Below are 26,974 nucleotides of genomic sequence, written 5' to 3'. Positions count from 1 at the left end.
CTCATATCTGCGAAGCTGCTCTCAGCCTGTTTACTTGGACTTCACATATATCCTATAGTTATTTTATTGTTGCCATCTTCATCAACAGTGAGCTTATTTTTACTACTTGCATTTACCCCTGTCTGGGACCTCTGAAGGATTCCTGTGTTCCCCTTTGCTGGGGGAGCGGCGGACGCAGACTGGCGGCACCTGGTTGCCTTCTTGCCAACTACGAGTACCATACAGCTGATGCTATAACCCTGCAGTGTAAGCCAAGAAAAATCCCCACGGATAGGCTGGCACGCAGTCACATGGTATACTACGTCACTGCATAGAGGATCGACATCTCATCAGCGATTGGCTGACCTGCGATCACATGACACGCCACTACGGAGCTACACCACAAAGTTACACTACAACAGATGAGTGAGTTTCTTGCTGCTTTGGATTTGAGCCATTGCCAGGTATAGAGTGAGTCCATCACTCCGGCTGTACATGAAAAGTTTTTAAAGCCGTTCTTGCCTGTGCTGCTTCATATCCTGCGTTTGGTGAGTTTCTGTTATCATTATGGCTTTTCAGGCATACTAAGTTCATCCCTCTATGCACACTGCACGGATGTTAACCACTGTAATAATAACTGGGGAATGCAAGTATTTTTTGCCACTGTGATACCAGGTATATTATTATGTATTGAGTATAGGCTATTTGAGACCATTTGATCACGGTATCTATCCTCACTTATGGACTGTATCTGATTGTCTATATTAAGGACTGGTCTCTTTACACACAATTTTTCCTGACAGCCTGTTTTCTGCATGTATTTCAACAGGCTCAGAGAGACTTTCATGTTTTAGTGTGTTCTTTTGCACCTATACTCAACTAACATATCTGGGACTATAAAGGAAGTTAACTCTGATTATTGGCTTTTTACACTACTAATTTACCCATTTTTTCTTATTGCTATTATATGTCCCTGTGTTCCCCACAGGGTTAACAGCACATCAGCTCTTCTCACTACAAAATGAGACACTGCAATGGGCAAGTGTCAAGTGCCAGCCGGTGTCCTAGGTCTTACCTGCTACTGTGTACCTGTCCAGGTAATTGAGCATGTTTCCCAATCTCAGAATGCCAGCTGCTGCCACCCTGGCTCTCCTAAAGTTGGGGTTATTCTTGGGCACATCAGCTAAGCTTGCAGGAATCTCCATCTCTGGACTTTTCCCATCCAGGGAGGTGGTGACCGGGTTCATCCTTCCAGAGAGTGTCTGCACCTAACCATCCTCAGCTCCTGGTATACAGTCCTGACTGCTACCCACCGTGCCAGTTCCGTCACTCTCTTCTCTCTAGGCACATCATGGCTGCTGCCCGGAGCACCTCTACTGATCCCGGGCAGGCAGCTAAGTGAAAGAGACTCACATTGCTGCTTCTGGTGCTGCTGAACAAATAAAACAAAGCAGCACAAGATGGTATGGGAATGATCCGTCAGGATTCAGCTACACATCTCCAAATACACCCAGCACTGTGGCACTTGACAGCTCAATGGGAAGCTGCGGGCTGCTTACTCTGGTGGTGAAGGAGGAGGCTAGAGGAACACACTACTCGCACAAAGCGGGAGGAGCCCGGGATTGGGAAATAAATTGCGCCTCGAAAATTTAAAAATGACGCAAAAAAAAAAAAGTGTCAGCGCACAGAAAATAAAAATGATAAAAAAAATAAATGTTTGTTTGAACCCGCAGGGCCGCCTCGATTTTACCCCCAAAGGCCGGCCCTGAATAAGCACTGCGCTCGCAGACCCACCACAGCTGACAAGGGGAGGCAGCATATCGGCACAAGGTCTTCTCCTCCAGCCTCACCTTGTAAGCATATCCCCGGGCAAGTTTATCACCAAAAACGCTCCCACTGCAAAAATGCTGGTGGCTCTAAATGAAGCAATGGTTTAAAGGAGCACTGCCTTTGAAGAGCGGCTCTGTGTCTTCTTGACACGCAGGCGCTCTTCTGCTTCTGTGGACAGTGCACATCCTTTTATGTGCACTGCTCCACCAAAGAAGCGCGATGCCGATGTCACGAGTGACGTCACCACTTCAGGTTGCGGCTGCGCAGTGAATGAAAAATGCATATATGTATATGCATTTTTCATTTGAAAATCACACACACGTGATATAGGACAGGGAAAGCGGCCACAATTGTAAAAGACTCATTTTAGGAGAAAAACAGAAATAAAGATACTATGGTAAAGTTAGAAATACTTATTTATTATTGTATCTTGCATTGTTGACTGGTCCTTTAAAAGCCTGCACTGTATTGCTCACTGTACTGTGTGCTGGAGTGGCTTTTAGAGAAAGTATAGGGCAGATCATGTGCTGCCCCTCCCAAATCTGCTGCCATAGGCACCGGCCGTGTTGGCCTAGGCCACAATACCCCCTGCATTAGTGGCTTATATTAAGTATTAAAATAGATTATTTTGTCATCATTTTTCAGGGCTTGCCCATATTTGACGTAACTATATTTTCCACTGTGTTTATATTAATAGTCTTTCCTGAGGCAATGTATTGTAATGGTGTTTCTGTTTGTTACCCTAAGCACTGAGTATCTAATTTCGGACTTTCTATGCTTTTAATCTAAACAAATTTCAGTTTCGTTTCTCTTGCAGACAAATATGAGGGAGGAGCTGGGCTGGAACAGTAGATCCAGAAGCAGCTCTCTGTCAGACTCAGAACGATGTCCGACCCCACAGTAACCGCTTACCTAACCAAGCTGCTCTGCTCCAATGAGGGGCGGCTGCCCCGGACCCGGCTGTGCGAGCTCCTGGACCTGTCTGTAGAGCAGATAGACCAGATTCTGCGGGAAGAGGCGCATCGCTTCCCGGTTCTGTCCGGGGATCTAGTGGTGGCTCGAAACCCAATTAGAATCTGCCCGGAGTACATAAGGGAGCAGCCTGAGGGGTATGAATGCGAGAAGCTGCACCTGTGCCCGTTCTATGCCAGAGGCAGGTGCGGGAACATGAGGTAAGTAATCTGGGGATTGGGGTTTCACTAAATGACCAGTGACTGGAGGGTAAAACCCACAAATAACTGGCTGCTGTTACATCTGTTGTTGATTCATTCGGGTACATACAATATTGTCCTTTACTCATCTATTTTTTTTTTTGGTCTCTACTATGGCCCCCTCTTCATTTCTTTATTCCCCCCTCTCCTATCCCCCCACCCCTATGATCTATGCTTTTTTTTGTTTTTGTTTTTTTCTGTCTCCCTCATTTCCTCTTTCTCTACTAGGAATTCTACTTTTTGATGGTGAACCTTTTACTGGTAGTCAGACTTTGTTCAATACACAAAATACCTCTTGAAATTGTATTTGATTCTCCATTTGATAAAGTGAACACTGCTCTATTATTTATTTTATTATTATTATTTGTATTATTAGCATTCTTATTATTATTATAAAAGCATACAATTGCTTGAGTTACTGCAAGTAATATACTACAAAACAGCATTAAAAAATATAGGTTTAGCATTTTTTATTTGAAAGCCCAAATTGGCAGTATACGTGCGTGCTAGAGGCGCTGAGTGTACTGCAGGGCCATTGGCAGGCTATGCACTGAGCATACCTACCAACCAGTAATCCTGCACATGCTCTGGGATTGTACATGCTAAGAACATGTTAAAATAAAAAGAAATCTATGTAAACACACTTTTTATTCCAGAGCGTTCAGCCCAGCACACTGTTGACCTCTATGTCCCTTTACAGCTACATTCTAATACAAAAATGACATTCAGTAAGTAAGTTGTTAGTGCATGTCACATCTCTGCATAACTGGTTGAGATTAATATGTGTTTAACCCCCTGTGGCCGGACATTTGGCAGACGGACATTTGGCCGAAAAGCAAGTGGCTGTCCGATAACAGTCCGGCCACGAGATAGATAGATTTGATAGATAGATACATAGATTAGATAGATAGATCAATAGATGCAATCGATACATTTGATAGATACGATAGATAGATTTGATAGATAAATAGATAGATTTGATAGATAATTTCCCAGACAGAGAATTACAAGACGTGTGGTCTGGGACCCATGGTAAGGTTCCCAGAGGCAGTTGCGGCGCCCGAGGCTCTGATTAGAACAGAGCACTCTGGAACGTATCTGCCCTCGGCCGAAATCGGAACATTCTTTAGCCTTCTGTCTGTCGGCCAAATGTCCGTCTGTCAAATGTCCGTCTGCATTTTGTCAGAGCACCTTAACCCCCACTAAGGGGTTAAACACATAGGACTAGTTTCCATTGCTGTTGTAAACTGTGTATACTGGTGGTATCATAAAGTATCTCTGTAGACCACTGGTTTTCAAACCTGTCCTCAGGCCTCCCTAACAGGTCAGATTTTGAGGATATCTGAACTTGGTTAAATATTCAGATGATTAATAAACATGATTATCTTACCTGCTCTCACTCAAGGTAATCCTGACAATCTGGCCTGTTAGGGAGGTTTGAGGACAGGTTTGAAAACCAGTGCTGTAGACTTTAATGGAAATACTTGTTACCACCAGTTTACACAGTTTATATTCATAGTGGAAACTAGGCCATAGGCAGACTCCTACTAGGTGGCTGCAAGCCAGTGAGTCAATCAAAAGTGGCAGTCATGTGACCCCACCAGTCGCTGGCCTTTTTGCTGTTTGGGAACTACAACAATAAAAGCTCCTTTGTGGGATTATATATGTGTGCACTGCTTATTGCTTAACCTGTTTGCTGGTGTTAAACACATATAGCTAGATTACAAGTGGTACGCAAAATATTGCTTTTTGCAAAAGCAATATTTGTGCTCCACTTAGTAATACCAGCGCATGCAAATGTGTGCTGGTATTACAAGTTAGTAGCAATGTGAACGCGACCTTGAGTTTCCATTGCATGGAAGCATTGCGCTCACAAGAGCACTCTTGCATATGCTCCAATGGGAGTCTCGCTCTCATGCTGTTAGATACGGCATGAGAACCTAGCCCACCATTGTGGGTAAGTAGCGCATGATGGGCAGCAATAGTTAAATATATATGTATATGCTTATATACATATATAATATGTGTATATACACATATAAACACATAAATATATATGTATATACACATATAAACACATAAATATATATGTATATACACATATAAACACATAAATATATATGTATATAAGCATACACATACGTATATATTTACAGGGAACACACAGTTCCCCAGAGAGCGCAATGTAAAGGCACTTTTCAGCGCCGTTATTTTTCTAACACCCCACACCCACTACTTTTAACCACTAAAAACTGCTTCATGCAGTTGTTTTTTATTTTTAAAAAAGCTAAAAAAATTTAAATAAAAAACTAAAAGATTCTTAAATTTGTGGCCAATTGGGGGAAATTTAGAAAATTAACCAGAGATCTGAACTCAGGTTAATTTTTTGAGTGGTAGCAATAACCAGCCACTTGTAATAGCTGGTTATTTATCGTGGTCATAAACTGATGAATTTGCCCGTTTACGGGCACGCGATAAATTAGCTCTCCACTTGTAATCTAAGCCATAGTAAACTCGAGTGCTGTAACACTATATAGCATGTCATTTTTGCAATATAACGTTGCTTTAATAACATTTACAAAATGCAATTGTGCATACGATAAAGTGGTAGAGTGCCCTGTCTGATGTACACCACCTTTATACAGTGTGATATAAATTACATACTAAATAGATCACATGCGAAAGGCATCCCTTTAAAATTGTAGTAAAAAGAGATAATTGGAGAGCTATTTGTTTATAGCTGCCAGACCTGCCCATGTCCAGTTTATCAGTGTTTTGCCACTCAAAAGTGGGTTTTAACTAGCAAGAGGCATGCAGCAGCTTAATAGTAAAATGCTCTAGCACATTAGATAATTTATTATAGCACTATTATGTATGTCCCAGAGAGATGAACATAAAAACAAAATGATAAATAGCAGAAGGAAACCCCTTTAGTGAACGTGGTAAGGGCCAGATTAAGTGTGGAGTGCAAAATTGCTCTTTCGCAAGCTCAACATTTGCGCTCCACTCGTAATACCATCGCTCGTAATTGCGTGGAAGTCCTGTGCTCTATAGAGTGCGCTCCCATAGGCTCCAATGGAAGCCTCATTCTCATACCGCAAGACACGGCTTGAGAACTAAGCGAAGGGGGTAAGTCGTGCAGCGATGGGCAACAATTTAAAATGTATATGTATATGCTTATATACATATGTATGTATGTGTTAATATGTGTATATACAAATATTAACACATAAATATATATGTAAATAAGCATATGCATATATATTTGCTGGGAACACACAGTTCCCATAGACTGCAATGTAAAGGCACTTTTCAGTGCTGTTTTTCTTTCTAAAACCCCACTCCCGCACACTTTAACCACAACAAACTGCTTTTTGCAGTTTTTTGTTATTTAAAAAAAAAAGAAAAGAATATACTTTATTTTGGGGGCAATCGTGGTTTATTTTGAAAATTAACCAGAGACCTGAACATAGGTTAATTTTTTGAGTGCTAATTGCTACTGCGAGCTTGCGGTAGCAATAACCAGCCACTTGCAATGGCTGGTGATTTATCACGCACCTGCAAACGGGCAACTTTGCCCATTTTCAGGCTCGCAATAAACTAGCGCTCCACTTGTAATTTAGCCCTAAGTAGTCATTAAATATGTGAGCAAATTAGTGCAATGTGAAAAACCTACTATTATTTATACTAACTTTAAAAATTGGAAAGTTTTAAGATATTGTGAAATAAATATAGATAAGGTAGCCACAGAAGCAACTCCCTAGAAATGCCATGAACAGGTGCAAAGTACACATGACAACATCTATACGCTCACAGCCACAAATGTCTCCAACGTGCCAGACATGTTCACTTTTATGATCAGAGGTATCTTACGTCTGTTCTCTAACAGGGTTATTCGGTGTCCCAGTTTGAGTGCTAAATTTTGATATCAGTAAAAACTCAATGCAAGAAAACGGACACTTTACTGACTATGATCTTAGGTCTGATGTGGATATATGTCTGGTAGGGACTGCAGGGCCGTGTGTCTTATTGCACGTATGATGTGGGCATATAGCTGACAGAGGTTTCAGGGCCTTGGGTCTCATTGTATGTATGATGTGGTCATGGGTCTCATTGTATGTATGATGTGGTCATATGACTGATAGGGGCTGCAGGACCTTGTGTCTCATTTAAGATTTGATATGGGGTACATGGCTGACGGGCTGCATGGCCTTGGGTCTCATTGTGACATGATCATATGGTTTATAGGGGATGCAGGCTCATTTACTGAAGTTTTATTTCACCCCTTCCCCCCATTGCCTCCTGGTTATCCATTATTTTATGACTTCTTTCAACCCTATTCTCATGGTTTTGTATGGATCATTTTATTATATGCCACTTTAGGCATTATTTACATTATTATTATTATTATTATTATTATCAGGTATTTGTAGAGCGCCAACAGGTTCCTTAGCACTATGAACATAGGTGGTATATAAAAAAACAATTACAGGGATCAAATGGATAGAGGGTCCTGCCGAGAGTTGCACTGTTGTAGTCGGCTCTTATGACGGTAAACTACAAACAGCTGGGCTCATAGGCTTACATGCTATGGGGTTTAAGGGGATAGCAGTGGAGATAGGAACGTTAGTGTAGGTTGTAAGCGTCCTTGGATAGTAGAGTCTTCAGGGAGCACTTAAAGCTTTTAAAACTTGGGGAGAGTCTTGTGGAGCGAGGCAGAGAGTTCCATAAGATGGGAGCCAGTCTGGAGGAATCTTGTAAACGGGAATGTGAGGAGGTAACAAGAGAGGAGGAGAGTAGGAGATCATGAGCAGAGCAAAGGGAACAGGAGGGAGAGTATCTGGAGACAAGGTGGGAGCAATGCAATTGAGGGCTTTGTGTGTCAGAGTGAGAATTTTGTGTTTATTCCTGGAGGCAAGAGGAAGCCAGTGAAGGGATTGGCTGAGAGTTGCGGCAGATGAAGAGTGACGTGTAAGGAAGATGAGTCTGGGAGAGGCATTCATTATGGATTGTAAAGGAGCTAGGCGGCAGCTAGGGAGACCAGAGAGGATGGAGTTGCAGTAGTCGAGACCGGAAAGGATGAGAGAGTGGATTAAAATCTTAGTTGTGTCTTATGTAAGGAAATGTCTACATGTCATGTTTTTACATGCTAGGATTACACAAACAAGGTACTGATCTGAAAGGTTAAAGGGATATAAAGGTTAAAAATGAAATTTGTATGGGTGCATTTCCGTTATAAACAAAAGCTTTTTTGTAACATACTCCTACAGGCATCATTTTTTGTACTAAGTACCCCCAACTGTAACAAGTAAATAATAATTGGTTACAAAAATAAGAGGCAATTGTGATTACAGCAGAAAGTGACAAATTGATACCGGGGGTAGATTTATACAGGGAGTGCAGAATTATTAGGCAAGTTGTATTTTTGAGGATTAATTTTATTATTGAACAACAACCATGTTCTCAATGAACCCAAAAAACTAATTAATATCAAAGCTGAATAGTTTTGGAAGTAGTTTTTAGTTTGTTTTTAGTTATAGCTATTTTAGGGGGATATCTGTGTGTGCAGGTGACTATTACTGTGCATAATTATTAGGCAACTTAACAAAAAACAAATATATACCGATTTCAATTATTTATTTTTACCAGTGAAACCAATATAACATCTCAACATTCACAAATATACATTTCTGACATTCAAAAACAAAACAAAAAAAATTAGGGACCAATATAGCCACCTTTCTTTGCAAGGACACTCAAAAGCCTGCCATCCATGGATTCTGTCAGTGTTTTGATCTGTTCACCATCAACATTGCGTGCAGCAGCAACCACAGCCTCCCAGACACTGTTCAGAGAGGTGTACTGTTTTCCCTCCTTGTAAATCTCACATTTGATGATGGACCACAGGTTCTCAATGGGGTTCAGATCAGGTGAACAAGGAGGCCATGTCATTAGATTTTCTTCTTTTATACCCTTTCTTGCCAGCCACGCTGTGGAGTACTTGGACGCGTGTGATGGAGCATTGTCCTGCATGAAAATCATGTTTTTCTTGAAGGATGCAGACTTCTTCCTGTACCACTGCTTGAAGAAGGTGTCTTCCAGAAACTGGCAGTAGGACTGGGAGTTGAGCTTGACTCCATCCTCAACCCGAAAAGGCCCCACAAGCTCATCTTTGATGATACCAGCCCAAACCAGTACTCCACCATCACCTTGCTGGCGTCTGAGTCGGACTGGAGCTCTCTGCCCTTTACCAATCCAGCGGGCCCATCCATCTGGCCCATCAAGACTCACTCTCATTTCATCAGTCCATAAAACCTTAGAAAAATTAGTCTTGAGATATTTCTTGGCCCAGTCTTGACGTTTCAGCTTGTGTGTCTTGTTCAGTGGTGGTCGTCTTTCAGCCTTTCTTACCTTGGCCATGTCTCTGAGTATTGCACACCTTGTGCTTTTGGGCACTCCAGTGATGTTGCAGCTCTGAAATATGGCCAAACTGGTGGCAAGTGGCATCTTGGCAGCTGCATGCTTGACTTTTCTCAGTTCATGGGCAGTTATTTTGCGCCTTGGTTTTTCCACACGCTTCTTGCGACCCTGTTGACTAGTTTGAATGAAACGCTTGATTGTTCGATGATCACGCTTCAGAAGCTTTGCAATTTTAAGAGTGCTGCATCCCTCTGCAAGATATCTCACTATTTTTTACTTTTCTGAGCCTGTCAAGTCCTTCTTTTGACCCATTTTGCCAAAGGAAAGGAAGTTGCCTAATAATTATGCACACTTGATATAGGGTGTTGATGTCATTAGACCACACCCCTTCTCATTACAGAGATGCACATCACCTAATATGCTTAATTGGTAGTAGGCTTTCGAGCCATTACAGCTTGGAGTAAGACAACATGCATAAAGAGGATGATGTGGTCAAAATACTCATTAGCCTAATAATTCTGCACTCCCTGTATATATATCCCCGAAGTTTCTGGCTTCCCGGAAACTTAAGTTAAGAAGCAGCGGTCATAAGACTGCTGCTCCTTAACTGGTCTGCCACCTCTAAAGATCCGATTGGGATGATTGACACCCCCTGGGGGTGACATTGCACAAGCATTTCACTAGAAATGCTTGTGCAATGATAAATGCCGACAGTGTATGCTGTCGACATTTAGCAATGCATGGCGGACATGATTTGCTATAACAGAGTTATTTTTGTAACCTTTTTCTCTGAATGATTGGGACAGTGTGATCAGGTGTTTGTCACGGTCCTTGGAATCTGTGCAAATTCTGTGATATCTGGTAGCCTGACTGTAGATTATCGATTTTTTTTTTTATGTGATTGGGGTGGGAGCTGTGGCTGTTGGTTTCCTGTATACAGATGAGTGCAGTTTGCCATCACAAATGGGTTATAAATTAAAAATTAACTCTGCCCTCAATACCCCACATGAACACTTACTACAATAGAGGGAGAAGAAAAAACATATCACGTATCCCACTAGTAGTCAAATACAACCCTGCTCTTGAAGAGATACGAAAAATCATAAAAGACTTACAGCCACTACTCACAGAGGATCCCACACTCAAAAAAATATTTCCACAACCCCCTATCCTGGCATTCAGACAACCGCCTAACCTTAAACAGAAACTGGTCCACAGGAAGCTACCCCTTGATAGAAAGAACACTTAAAATAGAACCAAGCGCTGCAATAAAGCTCTCTGCAAACTATGTCAACACATTTGTGAAAGCAGCACATCACTATAACAAATCCTATAACATTAAAGGGGCACACTCATGTATATCTGCAAATGTGGTATACATGATACATTGCACTGCATGCATACTGGAGAAACAAGCCAAAAACTGCACCTTCGGATGAACTTACACAGACACTCTATCAAAAATCACTGTAAAACAAAATACTGTACCACTGTTGGTGACCATTTCACCCAACCTGACCACTCCATCCAAAACCTCAAAATCAAGATTCTCAGAGGCAACTTCAAAAACACCATGGAAAGAAAAACCTTTGAAATGAAAATGATAATGCACTTTAACTCGCTAAATTCTGGACTAATGGGTCAATTTATTACTGTGCGGACAGACATGATACGATGTATTGTATCATGTCTGCTGCACATCGATAAATGCCAACAGCATACGCTGTCGGCATTTATCATTGCACCAGCAGTTCTTGTGAACTGCTGGTGCAATACCGCCCCCTGCAGATTCACGGCCAATCGGCTGCTATCAGGGGGTGTCAATCAATCCAATAGTATCCGATTGGGCTGATTGCTGTTCGCAACCTCAGAGGACCGCTGCTTATTAACTTCTTCATCTGCTGCTTCATAAATCGACCCCTAAATGTAGACTCTGGATTCTTAACACATTATCAAAATTTCTTGTAATGTACTTTCATTTAGTCAATTACATTGTATATTCCACACTCTTTATACAGAGGTACACAGGTAAGCCTATGTAAATACTTTTGCCATTATTATTATTCCTTTTTTATTTATTTTTTATTCTTCTTTCCTTTCTTCTTTTGTGACTATTTTATATTCCTCCTGTATACATCATTTCACACCTTTATACATATTTCTTCCATGTTGATATATAACTTCATGTTAGTATATGCTCTATGTAAAATTATATATTTCCGCTGTCTGTTCTCCTACACTGGACACTGTCTGCCTCTGTCACCTAAGCCCCCCTCATGATTTTTACGACACCCCCTCCTCTCCCTGCACTCAGACCTCTGTAACACTTTCTGTCCTTTTTAGCTATTCTGTGTTTCAAGATATAGGGCGAGATTACATATACCACGCAGGCTTCAGCGCAAGCGCTGAAACCCGCACCGCCCGTAATTTCACCTTGCACAGCAGGGTATCACATATACGGCGCCGGCAGTTCATAAAGTGCCGTAAGTCGGATAAGCTAGTGATGTCCAGAAATGAGCGTAAATACACATTTCTGGAGTCGCCAGTGACTTTAGAAACTGCCGGCGCCTAAGAAAATTAAAAAATATAAAATCTCGCGTCAAAGTCTAACCCGCTTCCCAAAAATAAACCCGATCTGTAAAACCCCTATATCCGCCTATAAGCCTTATTAAACTATTAACCCCTAATCCGCCATTCACCAACATCGCAATAAATCTATTAACCCCTAATCCACCAAACCCCCACAATGCAATAATCCTAATAAATCTATTAACCCCTAAACCGACAACCCCCCACAATGCAATAAGTCTTATTAAACTATAAACCCCTAATCCGCCATTCACCCACATCACAATAAACCTAATAAATCTATTAACCCCTAATGCGCCAAAGCCCCACAACGCAATAATCCTAATAAATCTATTAACCCCTAATCCCCCAAACCCCCACAACGCAACAATCCTAATAAATCTATTAACCCCTAATCCACCAACCCCCCACAAACGAAAAATAACTAATTAAATTACTAAGCCCCCTAACCTAACACACCCTAAATTGACCCCAATTACCTAGATTAAAAATACTAAATTACAATTAAAATAAAAAGCTAGCATTACTTAAAAATAAAAAAACTAAATTTAAATTAATCTAAGATTACAAAAAATAATAAACCGAATTATCAAAAATTAAAAAATTAAACCTAATCCCTATGAAAATAAAAAAGCCCCCAAAAATAGAAACACCCCCTAATCTAATACTTAACTACCAATAGCCCTTAAACAGCTCTTTTCCTTAAAAAAATACTAAATCCCCCCCTCTAACAGTAACCCCCCCACCCACTAAACCCCCCAAAATAAAAAAGTCTAACACTAAAAAATCCTAAATTACCCATTGCCCCTAAAGGGGCATTTGTATGGATATTGCCCTTAAAAGGGCAGTCAGCTCTTTTAAAAAAGAGTGCTCAGAAATCCCTAATCTAAAAAAAACAAACCCACAAAAAACAAAAAAAAGTCTAAGTCTAACCCCCCAAATAGGTACTCACCGGTCCGGAAGTTTGGCGGAGAAGGTCCTGTTCCAGGCGGTGAAGTCTTCTTCCAAGCGGCCAACAATCTTCCTTCCTAAATCTTCCTTCCTAATCCAGAACCAAGCCGGCACAGAGCGGAGATGAGCAGGACCGGCGATTGCAGAGCCATGGAGCGTGGAGGGTTCCTCTTCGTACGATCGCCGCCGTACACTGAATAGTGAATTCAAGGTACACGTTTAAAAATGGCGTCCCTTGCGATCCTATTGGCTGATTTGATTCTTCAAATTCAAATCTGCCAATAGGATGAGAGCTACTGAAATCCTATTGGCTGATTTGAATAGCCAATAGGATTTCAGTAGCTTTTATCCTATTCTTCAGTTCTGCCCTCCGCTCTGCGCCGGCTTGTCCCTGAAAGAAAATAGAAGAGGTCGCCACTTGGAAGAAGACTTCAGTGCCGTACTTCAGGAACCGTGAGTACCTATCTGGGAGTTAGACTTTTTTAGTTTTTTTTTTTTTAGATTAGGGTTTTAATGGACCTTTGAAAAAGAGCGGAATGCCCATACAAATTAGGGGCAATGGGTAGTCTAGTTTTTTTTTTTTTAGTGTTAGGTTTATTTACTTTGGGGTTTTGGGGGGGGGGGGGGGGGGTTTCAGTTAGGGGTGAACTTAGATTTTTTTTTAAATGCAAAAGAGCTGTTTAATTTAGGGCAATGCCATACAAAAAGCCATTTTAAGGGCTATTGGTAGTTTAGCATTAGATTAGGGGGTGTTTTTATTTTGAGGGGGCTTTTTTATTTTCATAGGGATTAGGTTTATTTTTTTATTTTGGATAATTTTGTTTATTATATTCTGTAATATTAGATTTTTTTATTTTTGTAATCTTAGATTAATTTAATTTTATTTTTTTTATTTTTAAGTAATGTTAGCTTTTTTATTTTAATTGTTTTGTAACTTAGTATTTTTAATTTATGTAATTGGGGTTAATTTAGGGGGTGTTAGGTTAGGGGGATTAGTAATTTAATTAGTTATTTGCGTTGTGTGGGTTTGGCGGTTTAGGGGTTAATAGTTTTATTAGGATTGCTGCGTTATGTGGGTTTGGCGGATTAGGGGTTAATAGGTTAATTAAATTTATTGCGTTGATGGGGTGATGGCAGTTTAGGGGTTAATAGGTTAATTAGCTGTTTTATGACGTGGGGGTTGGCGGATTAGGGGTTAATATAGTTTATTAGTTATTAGTGGGGGATTGCGGTTGACAGGTAGATATTGCGCATGCGTTAGGTTTTCGTTATTTTCATGAGGTAGATAGATATTGCGTATGCGTTAGGTGTTAGTTAATATTTTCAGGCAGTTCCGGGAGTTACGGTGCTCACATACTCAGCGCAAGGCTTGCTGCGCCTGCCTATGTGTGGCGAGGTGAAAATAGAGTAAAATTTCTCCATTTTCGTTGCGTAAGGCCTTGCGCTGAATATGTGATACTGATTTGCGACACGGTTCTATGTTGGCTTATGGGAGTAAAAATTGCAGCCGACAGGTGAAATATACATGCCACATTTATATGCAGCGCAGTATATGTGATACCAAAACCACGTAAAAACCTGCGCCGCATATGTAATCTTGCCCATAATCTGTAAATTTCATTGAATTGGTGAGTATTTCTTCAGACTTGAAAAAAGAAGGAACACTTCCGAAAGTTTGTCAACTTATAAATGTATAGTTAGTCCAATAAAAAGTATCATTGCTCAGTTATCTAAATCACTGGACTAACACGGCTACTCCAATCAATATAACATTTTATATCTATATATTAAACTTTTGTTTCTACCATTTGCTAGTTTTTTGCTGTATTTACATTAGGATACAATTTAATGTTAAGATTCTATTTTGTATCTCACCACTACTCTATGGGCTCAATTTATCATTGTGTGGACGGACATGATACGATGTAGCGTATCATGTCCACCTCACATCAATAAATGCGGACAGCATACTGTACGCTGTCTGCATTTATCATTGCACCAGCAATCGGCCGCTAGCAGGGAGTGTCAATCAACCCGATCGTATCCGATCAGGCTGATTGCTTTCCGCCACCTCAACCCCTTAACAACCAATGACGTACAGGGTACGTCCTACCCTGTATATCGTTAGTGTTTCCAAGCGGTGGAATCGATTCTGATCGCTTCCAGCCACTTTCATGTTATTGCAGTGATGCCTCGATATTGATGCATCCTGCAATAACATTTGTTTTTCGTTGGTGGGTGGGAGCCAATACAGGGAGGCGGGTGGGCAGCCATGGAGGAAGCAGTCAGAGGGGGGCGGGATTGCGTGCGGGGCCACGCACAGGGGCGGGCGTGTGCACGGGGTCGGGAGCGGGTGGGAACACTACACTATGGCACAATTAATTTATTAGATAAGGTGGGAGAAAGGATTGGGGAGGGTGGGAATTTGTAGCTAAGGGATCTGGGAGGGGGTGGGGGGTTGGATATTGAGGGGGGGAAGCTACACTACAGAAAATATTTAATTATTTTATAAAAATACCATATTTTATTGCAAACTGGGTACTGGCACACAGCTGCCAGTACCCAAGATGGCGCACAATAAGGTAGAGGGGGAGGGTTAGAGAGTTGTTTGAGGGGGGATCAGGGAGGTTGGGGGCTAAGGGGGGATCCTACACAGCAGAATATAAAAAAAAACAAAACAAAAAAAACTTTTATTTTAGTACTGGCAGACTTTCTGCCAGTACTTAAAATGGCGGAGACAATTGTGGGGTGGGGGAGGGAAGAGAGCTGTTTGAGAGGGATTAAGGGGTGGGGTGTGTCAGGTGGGAGGCTGATCTCTACACTAAAGCTAAAATTAACCCTGCAAGCTCTCTACAAGCTACCTAATTAACCCCTTCACTGCTGGGCATAATACACGTGTGGTGCGCAGCGGCATTTAGCGGACTTCTAATTACCAAAAAGCAACGCCAAAGCCATATAAGTCTGCTATTTCTGAACAAAGGGGATCCCAGAGAAGCATTTACAACCATTTGTGCCACAATTGCACAAGCTATTTGTAAATAATTTCAGTGAGAAACCTAAAGTTTGTGAAAAATTGAATGATTTTTTTTATTTGATCGCATTTGACGGTGAAATGGTGGCATGAAATATACCAAAATGGGCCTAGATCAATACTTTGGGTTGTCTTCTAAAACAATATATATACATGTCAAGGGATATTCAGGGATTCCTGAAAGATATCAGTGTTCCAATGTAACTAGCGCTAATTTTGAGAAAAAAATGGTTTAGAAATAGCAAAGTGCTACTTGTACTTATTGCCCTATAACTTGCAAAATAGAAACATTGGGTATTTCTAAACTCAGGACAAAATTTAGAAACTATTTAGCATGGTTGTTTTTTTGTTGGTTGTAGATGTGTAACAGATTTTGGGGGTGAAAGTTAGAAAAAGTTTTTGTTTTTTTTCTTTCATTTTGTTCATCATATTTTATAAAAAAAAATTATAGTAATTTATAAGATATGATGAAAATAATGGTATCTTTAGAAAGTCCATTTAATGGCGAGAAAACCCCCCAGTATATAATATGTGTGGGTACAGTAAATGAGTAAGAGGAAAATTACAGTTAAACACAAACATCGCAGAAATGTAAAAATAGCCTTGGTCCCAAACGGTCAGAAAATGGAAAAGTGCTGTGGTCTTTAGGGGTTAAGGAGCAGCGGTCTTAGGACCGCTGCTTCTTAACTTCCGCTTCAGGCGGAACTGAAGCAGAGTGGGTTGGAAGCAGCATCCGTAGCTTCATAAATCAACCCCTATATCTCTATTAGGAAAGAACTTTATATCAGATACAGTTTGACAAATCACACACTCACTTGAAGTAAGCACCACCATCAAACTTGGAATATAATCAACTCCATGTTTTAACATAGCTCTGAATTTAAGAGGAGCCATTACTATTACCTTTATTTTTTTGAGTACTATATTAGACTATATGTTTTTGGAGCACATTTAGAATTTAATTTAATACACTTAGTATCACCACTATATCATTTATACCCCATATATACTTCCATACATTTTTGGGATTTTTCACAGTTGCACCAAATTGTTTGATACACTCTTTGCTTTAAATAGCGCCTCGCAACAATTGTTTATTTCTAGATGTTCATTTTTAACTATCTAGGAAGAAGATAGTTCCTCCTGTGAGTAGCTAAAGAGTGGAGTTTTTTGTGCTACACTAACTCAAACACACACATTTAATTAAGAGTAGTAAACTATAACATCATCCATTTATTTTTACTTTGCACCATCTTGCATGTCATGCAGGAAATTACTAGGAATGATTTATCTAACCATAGAAATATAAGAAAATGTTGAAAGTACACAAAATTCTGATTTCATAGAAAACTTGTTTAGGCAATGTATGCAGTGTTCTCCACAGAAAACATATTTTGCAGTATTAGAACATTTTCATTTCAAATATGATGTAAGCTATTCAAAGCACTAATGCATTGCACAATTTAACATACATTGAGTTTTATTTTAGATTAATAAAACCTTAAACTTTATCTGGGTGGTCAATAACATTGTCTGGATGGTGTGGCCATTAAAAAGGTGCTGGGGAGAACACCGGTGTGCATTTATTTGGATTCCAAAAACTCTTTAGTTTTGTATCAAAGAAACAAAATCACAGAGAACAACCAAACAAATGTAGCTTCCAGACCCTGCAAGGTGATAGACAATCACTTGACAGCCATAAGGACATGAAGCTGCTTATTTGAATGTTGGGACCAGTGTTCCCTTTAAGACAAGTTTTGTGAGTGGTCCTGCAATGAAACAGTTAATAGGGGTACCACACCTTGCTGGTCTGCATTGTTTGCTAATTGCTCTAATTAACTGTTTCCTTATTGGGCCACTCACTAAACTGGCCTTAGAGGGAACACTGGTTGGGACATCCAACCTTGCTCCAGACCAGACATTTATATTAGTTAAACTATAGTATACATGGAGTAAGGGTTCTTAAAGGTACAGTGAACTGTAAATAATTCTGTCAAACATATTAGAGTGGAGAATTTAAACAAATTGTTGGTATGCACCTTTATGAAAAATAACATGTTGCTGTGCCATCTTCCTTGCACACTTCTTCCTACCGTGACTGATTAAAAGCTTTTTTTTAATTAGGTTCCATTAAAGGGACAGTCTACTTGAAATGTTTATTGTTTAAAAAGATAGATCATCCCTTTATTACCAATTCCCCTGTTTTGTATAACCAGCACTGTTATATTAATACATTTCTTACCTCTGTGATTACCTTGTATCTAAGCCTCTGTAGCCCACCCCCCTTATCTCAGTTCTTTTGACAGGCTTGCATTTTAGCCAATCAGTGCTGACTCATAAATTACTCCATGCGGGTGAGCACAATATTATCTATATAGCACCCATGAACTAGCTCTGTCTAGCTGTGAAAAGCTAATAAAATGATAAGAGATAAGAGGCAGCCTTCAAGGGCTTAGTAATTAGCATATGAGCGGAGACTTCCGGTGAGAGGCGGAGTATGTGGAGTGTGCGCTGTGTCGGCATCTTGGCGCCTCTGAATTAACACACAGCGTGGGCGCAGTGATCCTTGGCCACAGCGTGCTTTAGGCCCGGATCGGGATCAGATAGTAGTGCCCCGAAGTCTACACTACGATGGCTCCTATGGTGGAGCAGTAACATTCTGTGAAGCTGATCGTGTGGCTTGCCGCAACGGATGCGGTCTAACAGAGTATGGTCTGAATCGGCATCGAAGTCTGTGGTCGCAAGATACGCTACAGGCACGCTTACTTATATCTATCTGGCAGAAGAACACTACGGAGGAAACGGAGGCTGATTATACTGCTGGTGTGGAGTGCAAGCACTTATCGATTTTGTCAGAGCAGATGGTATGATATACTCAGAGCTTGGCATCCCAGGAAAGTATTATTTTTCTAATTATTCAGCTGCTGGGAATCCGTTATAATATCTGGCCCTGTGTGTGGGAAAATATTTGAATATATCTGTGGATGTGTGTGTTTCTCACTTTTGGACACTGCTCCAGTCATGTTCATTTCAAGGTGCTGCTGAGAGGCAATCACACTGCATTGAAAGGTGATGCAAAGCGGATGATTTATATTATTTAGCAATATACACACACATAAAGGTTGTGATAATTATAAGGGCTATCTGCTCTCTCTGACAATCTCCCATAACCTCTTGGTAGGAGAGACTTGCTCCCATAACCCCGTGGGTAGGAGCTACCATTGGATAATTTTCACTTCTGTTGTGCAAAGGAGAAAAAGGAATTGATATTGGTCTTGCAATAATTTTCATTCCCATAACCCTATGGGTAGGAATGACTGCTGTTTGATCTTCACTATCTGAATGCAAACATTGGAAAAAAGAAAAAGGGAATCAGAGAAAGTTTATTTCTACAGTTAAGCTGAAATCTATCTGTGATATTGGGACATTTGCTGTTTCTACCTATGATTTCTATCTTAGGAGATGATGTTTTGATTTTTTAATATTGCCACTACCATAAGCTTTTGCCTGATCTTCATTTACCCAGTGTAAATTTTGGAAAAAGGATAAACAAAGAAATAATCCTGTTTTTGTCTTTCAGCCAACTGAAATGTAGGGTCATATATATGTTTATTTCTCTCTCATAACCTGTTTTGGTAGGAGGTGATATTTGTTTGTATATTTACATAATCCTGTGTGTAGAAAGATATGTTAATTGATTTTCACTATTTGATTGTAAATCCTGGAAAAAAAAAGGAGGCAAGAAAAATCAGAAAACAGTGCTTATATAATTGAATTGAAATCTACCTATGATATTCTGGCAGTAGTTGCCTTCTTACAGGACTCTTGTGGTTGGAGGTGCGATCTGATCTCCCAATAATACCCCTAGGTCAGGGCTATAATTCTACAAATAATTCACTACAGTGTTGTAATATAAGGGCCCACACTTTTTATAATTTCTAGTCAGGGCAATATTAATGGATGCCTGGTTGTATACAAATTCCAGGTTATTTATAGTCCAGGTTTAACTGTGGTTCAAATATAATATTGCCTGCCATATCAGAGGGTGTATATATCCTTAGATAAATATACTTTGTGTAATAGTGGACTTGACTGCTGCTGACTATAGGAACAATCAGATATATAAACATATTACGTTTCAGATCATATATACTATTATATATATATATATATATAGGGAGTCTAGTTAGAATAGGTCTAAAATAGATCGCAAATAACCTTTTTTCTTAAACAGAACAAGTGTCCAACTCGCTTAAAGATTTAAAACTACTTTTTTTTTTTTTTTCTCTTTCTTTCTTCCTCACATTCCTTTTACACCCAGCTAACCACAGATTATTTGATACACTTCATCCACTTCATATAGTTCACCTATACACGATTCACTTTCTTCATGCTCTAAACTCACTCTAGATTTCGTTTTCTATTCACTAATTTTACAGGTTTTTTTTTGTTTTTTTTCCTCTTCTTCCTTCACATTTCACCTAACACAGATCACTTGTTATATATAAAGCACTTCACACAGTCCACCAGTACACATTTTTTTTTGTTTTTTTTCTTCTTCTCTTTCTTTCTTCTCTCGCGTTTTTACCCGATTTATCTTTAAGTTGGATTTTATGGATAGGTTTGTGCTCAATAAAACAGTCTCCCCCATTATGCCACCTAAGCAGCGGGAAAAAAAAGGTAGTGCTAGTAAAAATACTGACGTTAGCTTGGATACATCTCAAGAGAAAAGTATATGCAACACTGTCTATAATGACATCTCTGGATTTGCTTTAGAAGTCGCTAAAATTTTAACACCCCAATTTGATTCAATAAAATTTGAAATCAAGAAAGAGATAGCAAATTTGACCACAGAAGTTAGACAGTTCTCCATGAGAATGGATGAACTAGAAAACAGAGTATCAGATCTGGAAGATCGTTGTTATCAACAAGAACCAGTCTCAATGGCACAGGGAAAGATAATTGCAGCATTACAGTTAAAAATTGAAGATCTCGAAGATCGTTCGAGACGCAACAATTTGAAATTAATAGGGTTACCTGAAACCGCAGAATATTCAGATTTAATGACGTTTGTAACAATTACTCTACCACAGGCTTTACTCATACCATCCCCGGTCTCCCCATTTTTAGTGGAACGTGTACACAGAATTGGGGTTGTAAGAGAGAATATGGTAAATTCTAAACCTAGACCAGTGATCTTTAAATTTGTTAATTTCCAGGACAAACTTCTATTTCTTAAATATTATAGGAAGTTTAACCTGTTTCTTATCGATTCTCATAAGGTTTTAATGTTTCAGGATTTGTCAGCAGAAACGATGGCTAAAAGAAAAGATATGTCCCCTTTCTATCCTAGATTATTGAACGCCAAGTTTAATGTAAAACTGATCTATCCTGCTAAACTAATAGTTCTAAAAAACGGGACCTCCCATACTTTAAATAACACACAAGAAGCGGAACTGTTCTGTAGAGAACATAATATTGAATGAATGGAAATATTTATCTGTAGATTGTATCTTTAATAATGCCCAAATAGTACTGTGAAGATGAAACACATAGTGAATTGTGACATAGAATGTTGGTATGATTGATTGGTTTTTTTTTTTTGGTTTTTTTTTTGGCACTCCCTCTCTTCTTCCCCTCTTCTCTCCGCGCGCCCGTCTCACCCCCCTTTTTGTTGGCCGCCTCTAATTTCCTTTGCCAAAGATAGTCTAAATGTCCATACCGGCTTTTAATTTAGTTTCCTGGAACGTGGGGGGAATTGCCTCCCCGATCAAAAGGAAGCAATAATTAAGCATTTAAGCACATTTAAACCTGATATTGCGTTTCTTCAGGAAACTCACCTGAAATCGATTGAGATTCCAAAACTTAAAACCAAATGGGTCGGGGAGGTTATTGCCACCACATATGAGGCAAGAAGGAGAGGAGTTGCTGTTCTTTTTAATAAAAGATTGGATTATTGTATTGATAAAACAATATTAGATCCAGAAGGGCGATTTTTAATTTTGGAAATAACTATTAATAGAATTCAATATGTCTTATGTAATATATATGGACCTAACGAGGTGGATCAGGAATTTTGGCGGAAATTAACGATTAAATTACATGGCTGTATAGGTAAAAATCTCATCGTAGCAGGTGACCTTAATTTAATTGTAGATTCTACATTAGACAGATCTAATAAAACATCAATATGTATACGAGACAGGAAAGTACGGATATTACAAAAGTTTATTTTCCAACTGGGCTTAGTGGATATCTGGAGAGTTCATAATCCTGATACGCGATTGTATACTTGTATGTCCAAATCTCATCGGTCATTGGCTAGAATAGATTATTTTCTTATAGCTGAATCACTACTTAATCTATCCTGGGAATCAGGGATAGAAGACATAGTTATATCAGACCACGCCGTCATATCCTTAAAATGTAACTCTAATCTGAAGAGATCACGGAACAACTACATATATTTTCCTAAGCATCTTATTAATAACGTTAATTTCCAAAAATGGTTGAACAATACATTTTTAGAATTCTGCAATAATAATAGAGACTACAGTGATAAAATAGAGGTATATTGGGAGTCGGCTAAAGCTGTTATGTGTGGAGAGATTAAGTCGCATATGTGTTACCTAAAGAAAAAAAATAATCGTATTAAAATTCAACTTGCCAATCAGGTCAAAAATGCTTTTAGAGGGTATATAGCAAATCCAAATAATTTTCGTTGGAGTTTATATATTAAAGCCAAAACAGCGCGAGACACACAATTAAAACAGGACACTATTCAAGAAGATTTTAGAATCAAAGCTATATATGGAGGATACACGGGCAGATCTGCGAAATTTTTATCTAGAATTACAAAAGCTGTCTCCAAAAATGCTATACCGGCTATTAGACAGGGTGCAGTCAGATATACTAATCAAAGTGACATTGAGAAAATATTTTTTGAGCACTTTACCAATCTATATAAATACGAAAAGCCGAATTTCAGTAATAAGGAGGATTTCTGGAATAAGATTCAGACGCCTCGATTTTCGCAGGCTATAATGGAAGAAATTAATGCCCCGATTACAGAGAATGAGATCATGATGGCTATTAAAAATGCCAAATTGAATAAAGCAGCAGGAACAGACGCCTTACCTGCGGAATTCTATAAAATGTTAGTCTCAGATTGTACCTTTATTAAATAAGCTTTCTCCAACATAGGTGTGTCCGGTCCACGGCGTCATCCTTACTTGCGGGATATTCTCTTCCACAACAGGAAATGGCAAAGAGCCCAGCAAAGCTGGTCACATGATCCCTCCTAGGCTCCGCCTTCCCCGTCATTCTCTTTGCCGTTGTACAGGCAACATCTCCACGGAGATGGCTTAGAGTTTTTTAGTGTTTAACTGTAGTTTTTATTATTCAATCAAGAGTTTGTTATTTTAAAATAGTGCTGGTATGTACTATTTACTCTGAAACAGAAAAGAGATGAAGATTTCTGTTTGTAAGAGGAAAATGATTTTAGCAACCGTTACTAAAATCGATGGCTGTTTCCACACAGGACTGTTGAGAGGAATTAACTTCAGTTGGGGGAAACAGTGTGCAGACTTTTGCTGCTTGAGGTATGACACATTTCTAACAAGACGATGTAATGCTGGAAGCTGTCATTTTCCCTATGGGATCCGGTAAGCCATTTTTATTACATAAAGAAAAAAAAAAAGGGCTTCACAAGGGCTTTTAAGACTGTAGACATTTTTCTGGGCTTAAATGATTCATATATAAGCATATTTTATACCCCATAGCCTTGAGGAATTATTTTAATCTTGGGAACTATGTAAAATAACCGGCAGGCACTGTATTGGTCACCTTATTCTCTAGGGGCTTTCCCTAATCATAGGCAGAGTCTCATTTTCGCGCCTCTATTGCGCACTTGTTTTTGAGAAGCATGACATGCAGATGCATGTGTGTGGAGCTCTGATACATAGAAAAGACTTTCTGAAGGCGTCATTTGGTATCGTATTCCCCTTTGGGCTTGGTTGGGTCTCAGCAAAGCAGATACCAGGGACTGTAAAGGGGTTAATTATAAAAACGGCTCCGGTTCCGTTATTTTAAGGGTTAAAGTTTCCAAATTTGGTGTGCAATACTCTTAAGGCTTTAAGACACTGTGGTGAAATTTTGGTGAATTTTGAACAATTCCTTCATACTTTTTCACATTTGCAGTAATAAAGTGTGTTCAGTTTAAAATTTAAAGTGACAGTAACGGTTTTATTTTAAAACGTTTTTTGTACTTTGTTATCAAGTTTATGCCTGTTTAACATGTCTGAACTACCAGATAGACTGTGTTCTGTATGTGGGGAAGCCAAGGTTCCTTCTCATTTAAATAGATGTGATTTATGTGACACAAAATTTAGAGAAAATGATGCCCAAGATGATTCCTCAAGTGAGGGGAGTAAGCATGGTACTGCATCATCCCCTCCTTCGTCTACACCAGTCTTGCCCACACAGGAGGCCCCTAGTACATCTAGTGCGCCTATACTCCTTACTATGCAACAATTAACGGCTGTAATGGATAATTCTATCAAAAACATTTTAGCCAAAATGCCCACTTATCAGCGAAAGCGCGACTGCTCTGTTTTAGAAAATACTGAAGAGCATGAGGACGCTGATGATATTGGTTCTGAAGTGCCCCTACACCAGTCTGAGGGGGCCAGGGAGGTTTTGTCTGAGGGAGAAATTTCAGATTCAGGGAAAATTTCTCAACAAGCTGAACCTGATGTGATTACATTTAAATTTAAATTGGAACATCTCCGCGCTCTGCTTAAGGAGGTGTTATCTACTCTGGATGATTGTGAGAATTTGGTCATTCCAGAGAAACTATGTAAAATGGACAAGTTCCTAGAGGTCCCGGGGCCCCCCGAAGCTTTTCCTATACCCAAGCGGGTGGCGGACATTGTAAATAAAGAATGGGAAAGGCCCGGTATACCTTTCGTCCCTCCCCCCATATTTAAAAAATTGTTTCCTATGGTCGACCCCAGAAAGGACTTATGGCAGACAGTCCCCAAGGTCGAGGGGGCGGTTTCTACTCTAAACAAACGCACCACTATACCCATAGAAGATAGTTGTGCTTTCAAAGATCCTATTGATAAAAAATTAGAAGGTTTGCTTAAAAAGATGTTTGTCCAGCAAGGTTACCTTCTACAACCAATTTCATGCATTGTTCCTGTCACTACAGCAGCGTGTTTCTGGTTCGATGAACTAGAAAAGGCGCTCAATAATAATTCTTCTTCTTATGAGGAGATTATGGACAGAATTCATGCTCTCAAATTGGCTAATTCTTTCACCCTAGACGCCACTTTGCAATTGGCTAGGTTAGCGGCGAAAAATTCTGGTTTTGCTATTGTGGCGCGCAGAGCGCTTTGGCTAAAATCTTGGTCAGCGGATGCGTCTTCCAAGAACAAATTGCTTAACATTCCTTTCAAGGGGAAAACGCTGTTTGGCCCTGACTTGAAAGAGATTATCTCTGATATCACTGGGGGCAAGGGCCACGCCCTTCCTCAGGATAGGTCTTTCAAGGCCAAAAATAAACCTAATTTTCGTCCCTTTCGCAGAAACGGACCAGCCCCAAGTGCTACGTCCTCTAAGCAAGAGGGTAATACTTCTCAAGCCAAGCCAGCCTGGAGGCCAATGCAAGGCTGGAACAAAGGAAAGCAGGCCAAGAAACCTGCCACTGCTACCAAGACAGCATGAGATGTTGGCCCCCGATCCGGGACCGGATCTGGTGGGGGGCAGACTCTCTCTCTTCGCTCAGGCTTGGGCAAGAGACGTTCTGGATCCTTGGGCGCTAGAAATAGTCTCCCAAGGTTATCTTCTGGAATTCAAGGGGCTTCCCCCAAGGGGGAGGTTCCACAGGTCTCAATTGTCTTCAGACCACATAAAAAAACAGGCATTCTTACATTGTGTAGAAGACCTGTTAAAAATGGGAGTGATTCATCCTGTTCCATTAGGAGAACAAGGGATGGGGTTCTACTCCAATCTGTTCGTAGTTCCCAAAAAAGAGGGAACATTCAGACCAATCTTAGATCTCAAGATCCTAAACAAGTTTCTCAAGGTTCCATCGTTCAAAATGGAAACCATTCGAACAATTCTTCCTTCCATCCAGGACGGTCAATTCATGACCACGGTGGATTTAAAGGATGCGTATCTACATATTCCTATCCACAAGGAACATCATCGGTTCCTAAGGTTCGCATTCCTGGACAAGCATTACCAGTTTGTGGCACTTCCGTTCGGATTAGCCACTGCTCCAAGAATTTTCACAAAGGTACTAGGGTCCCTTCTAGCGGTGCTAAGACCAAGGGGCATTGCAGTAGTACCTTACTTGGACGACATTCTGATTCAAGCGTCGTCCCTTCCACAAGCAAAGGCTCACACGGACATTGTCCTGGCCTTTCTCAGATCTCACGGGTGGAAAGTGAACGTAGAAAAAAGTTCTCTATCTCCGTCAACAAGGGTTCCCTTCTTGGGAACAATAATAGACTCCTTAGAAATGAGGATTTTTCTGACAGAGGCCAGAAAATCAAAACTTCTAAACTCTTGTCAAATACTTCATTCTGTTCCTCTTCCTTCCATAGCGCAATGCATGGAAGTAATAGGTTTGATGGTAGCGGCAATGGACATAGTTCCTTTTGCGCGAATTCATCTAAGACCATTACAACTGTGCATGCTCAGTCAGTGGAATGGGGACTATACAGACTTGTCTCCGACGATACAAGTAGATCAGAGGACCAGAGATTCACTCCGTTGGTGGCTGTCCCTGGACAACCTGTCACAGGGGATGAGCTTCCGCAGACCAGAGTGGGTCATTGTCACGACCGACGCCAGTCTGGTGGGCTGGGGCGCGGTCTGGGGACCCCTGAAAGCTCAGGGTCTTTGGTCTCGCGAAGAATCTCTTCTCCCGATAAATATTCTGGAACTGAGAGCGATA

The 26,974-nt window shown here is 40.1% G+C and overlaps 1 protein-coding gene across 4 annotated transcripts in view; it reads left to right on the top strand.

Moving 5' to 3' along the window:
• Window positions 1–2,633: 2,633 nt before the first annotated feature.
• The window catches only part of LOC128664167 (uncharacterized), a 335,114-nt gene continuing 310,773 nt past the window's right edge, over window positions 2,634–26,974 (top strand). For 2 of the 4 annotated variants that reach the window (XM_053718927.1, XM_053718926.1), the window contains exon 1: window positions 2,634–2,981. In XM_053718927.1, the coding sequence (XP_053574902.1) occupies window positions 2,695–2,981 (287 nt within the window). In that variant the 5' untranslated portion in view covers window positions 2,634–2,694. The remainder of the gene's footprint in view (window positions 2,982–26,974) is intronic. The other 2 variants (XM_053718925.1, XM_053718924.1) reach the window with 1 other exon arrangement.

The sequence above is a fragment of the Bombina bombina genome, chromosome 6 (genome assembly GCF_027579735.1).
Source record: "Bombina bombina isolate aBomBom1 chromosome 6, aBomBom1.pri, whole genome shotgun sequence".
Classification (NCBI taxonomy): domain Eukaryota; kingdom Metazoa; phylum Chordata; class Amphibia; order Anura; family Bombinatoridae; genus Bombina; species Bombina bombina.
This window is presented reverse-complemented; position numbering and strand designations above follow the sequence as displayed.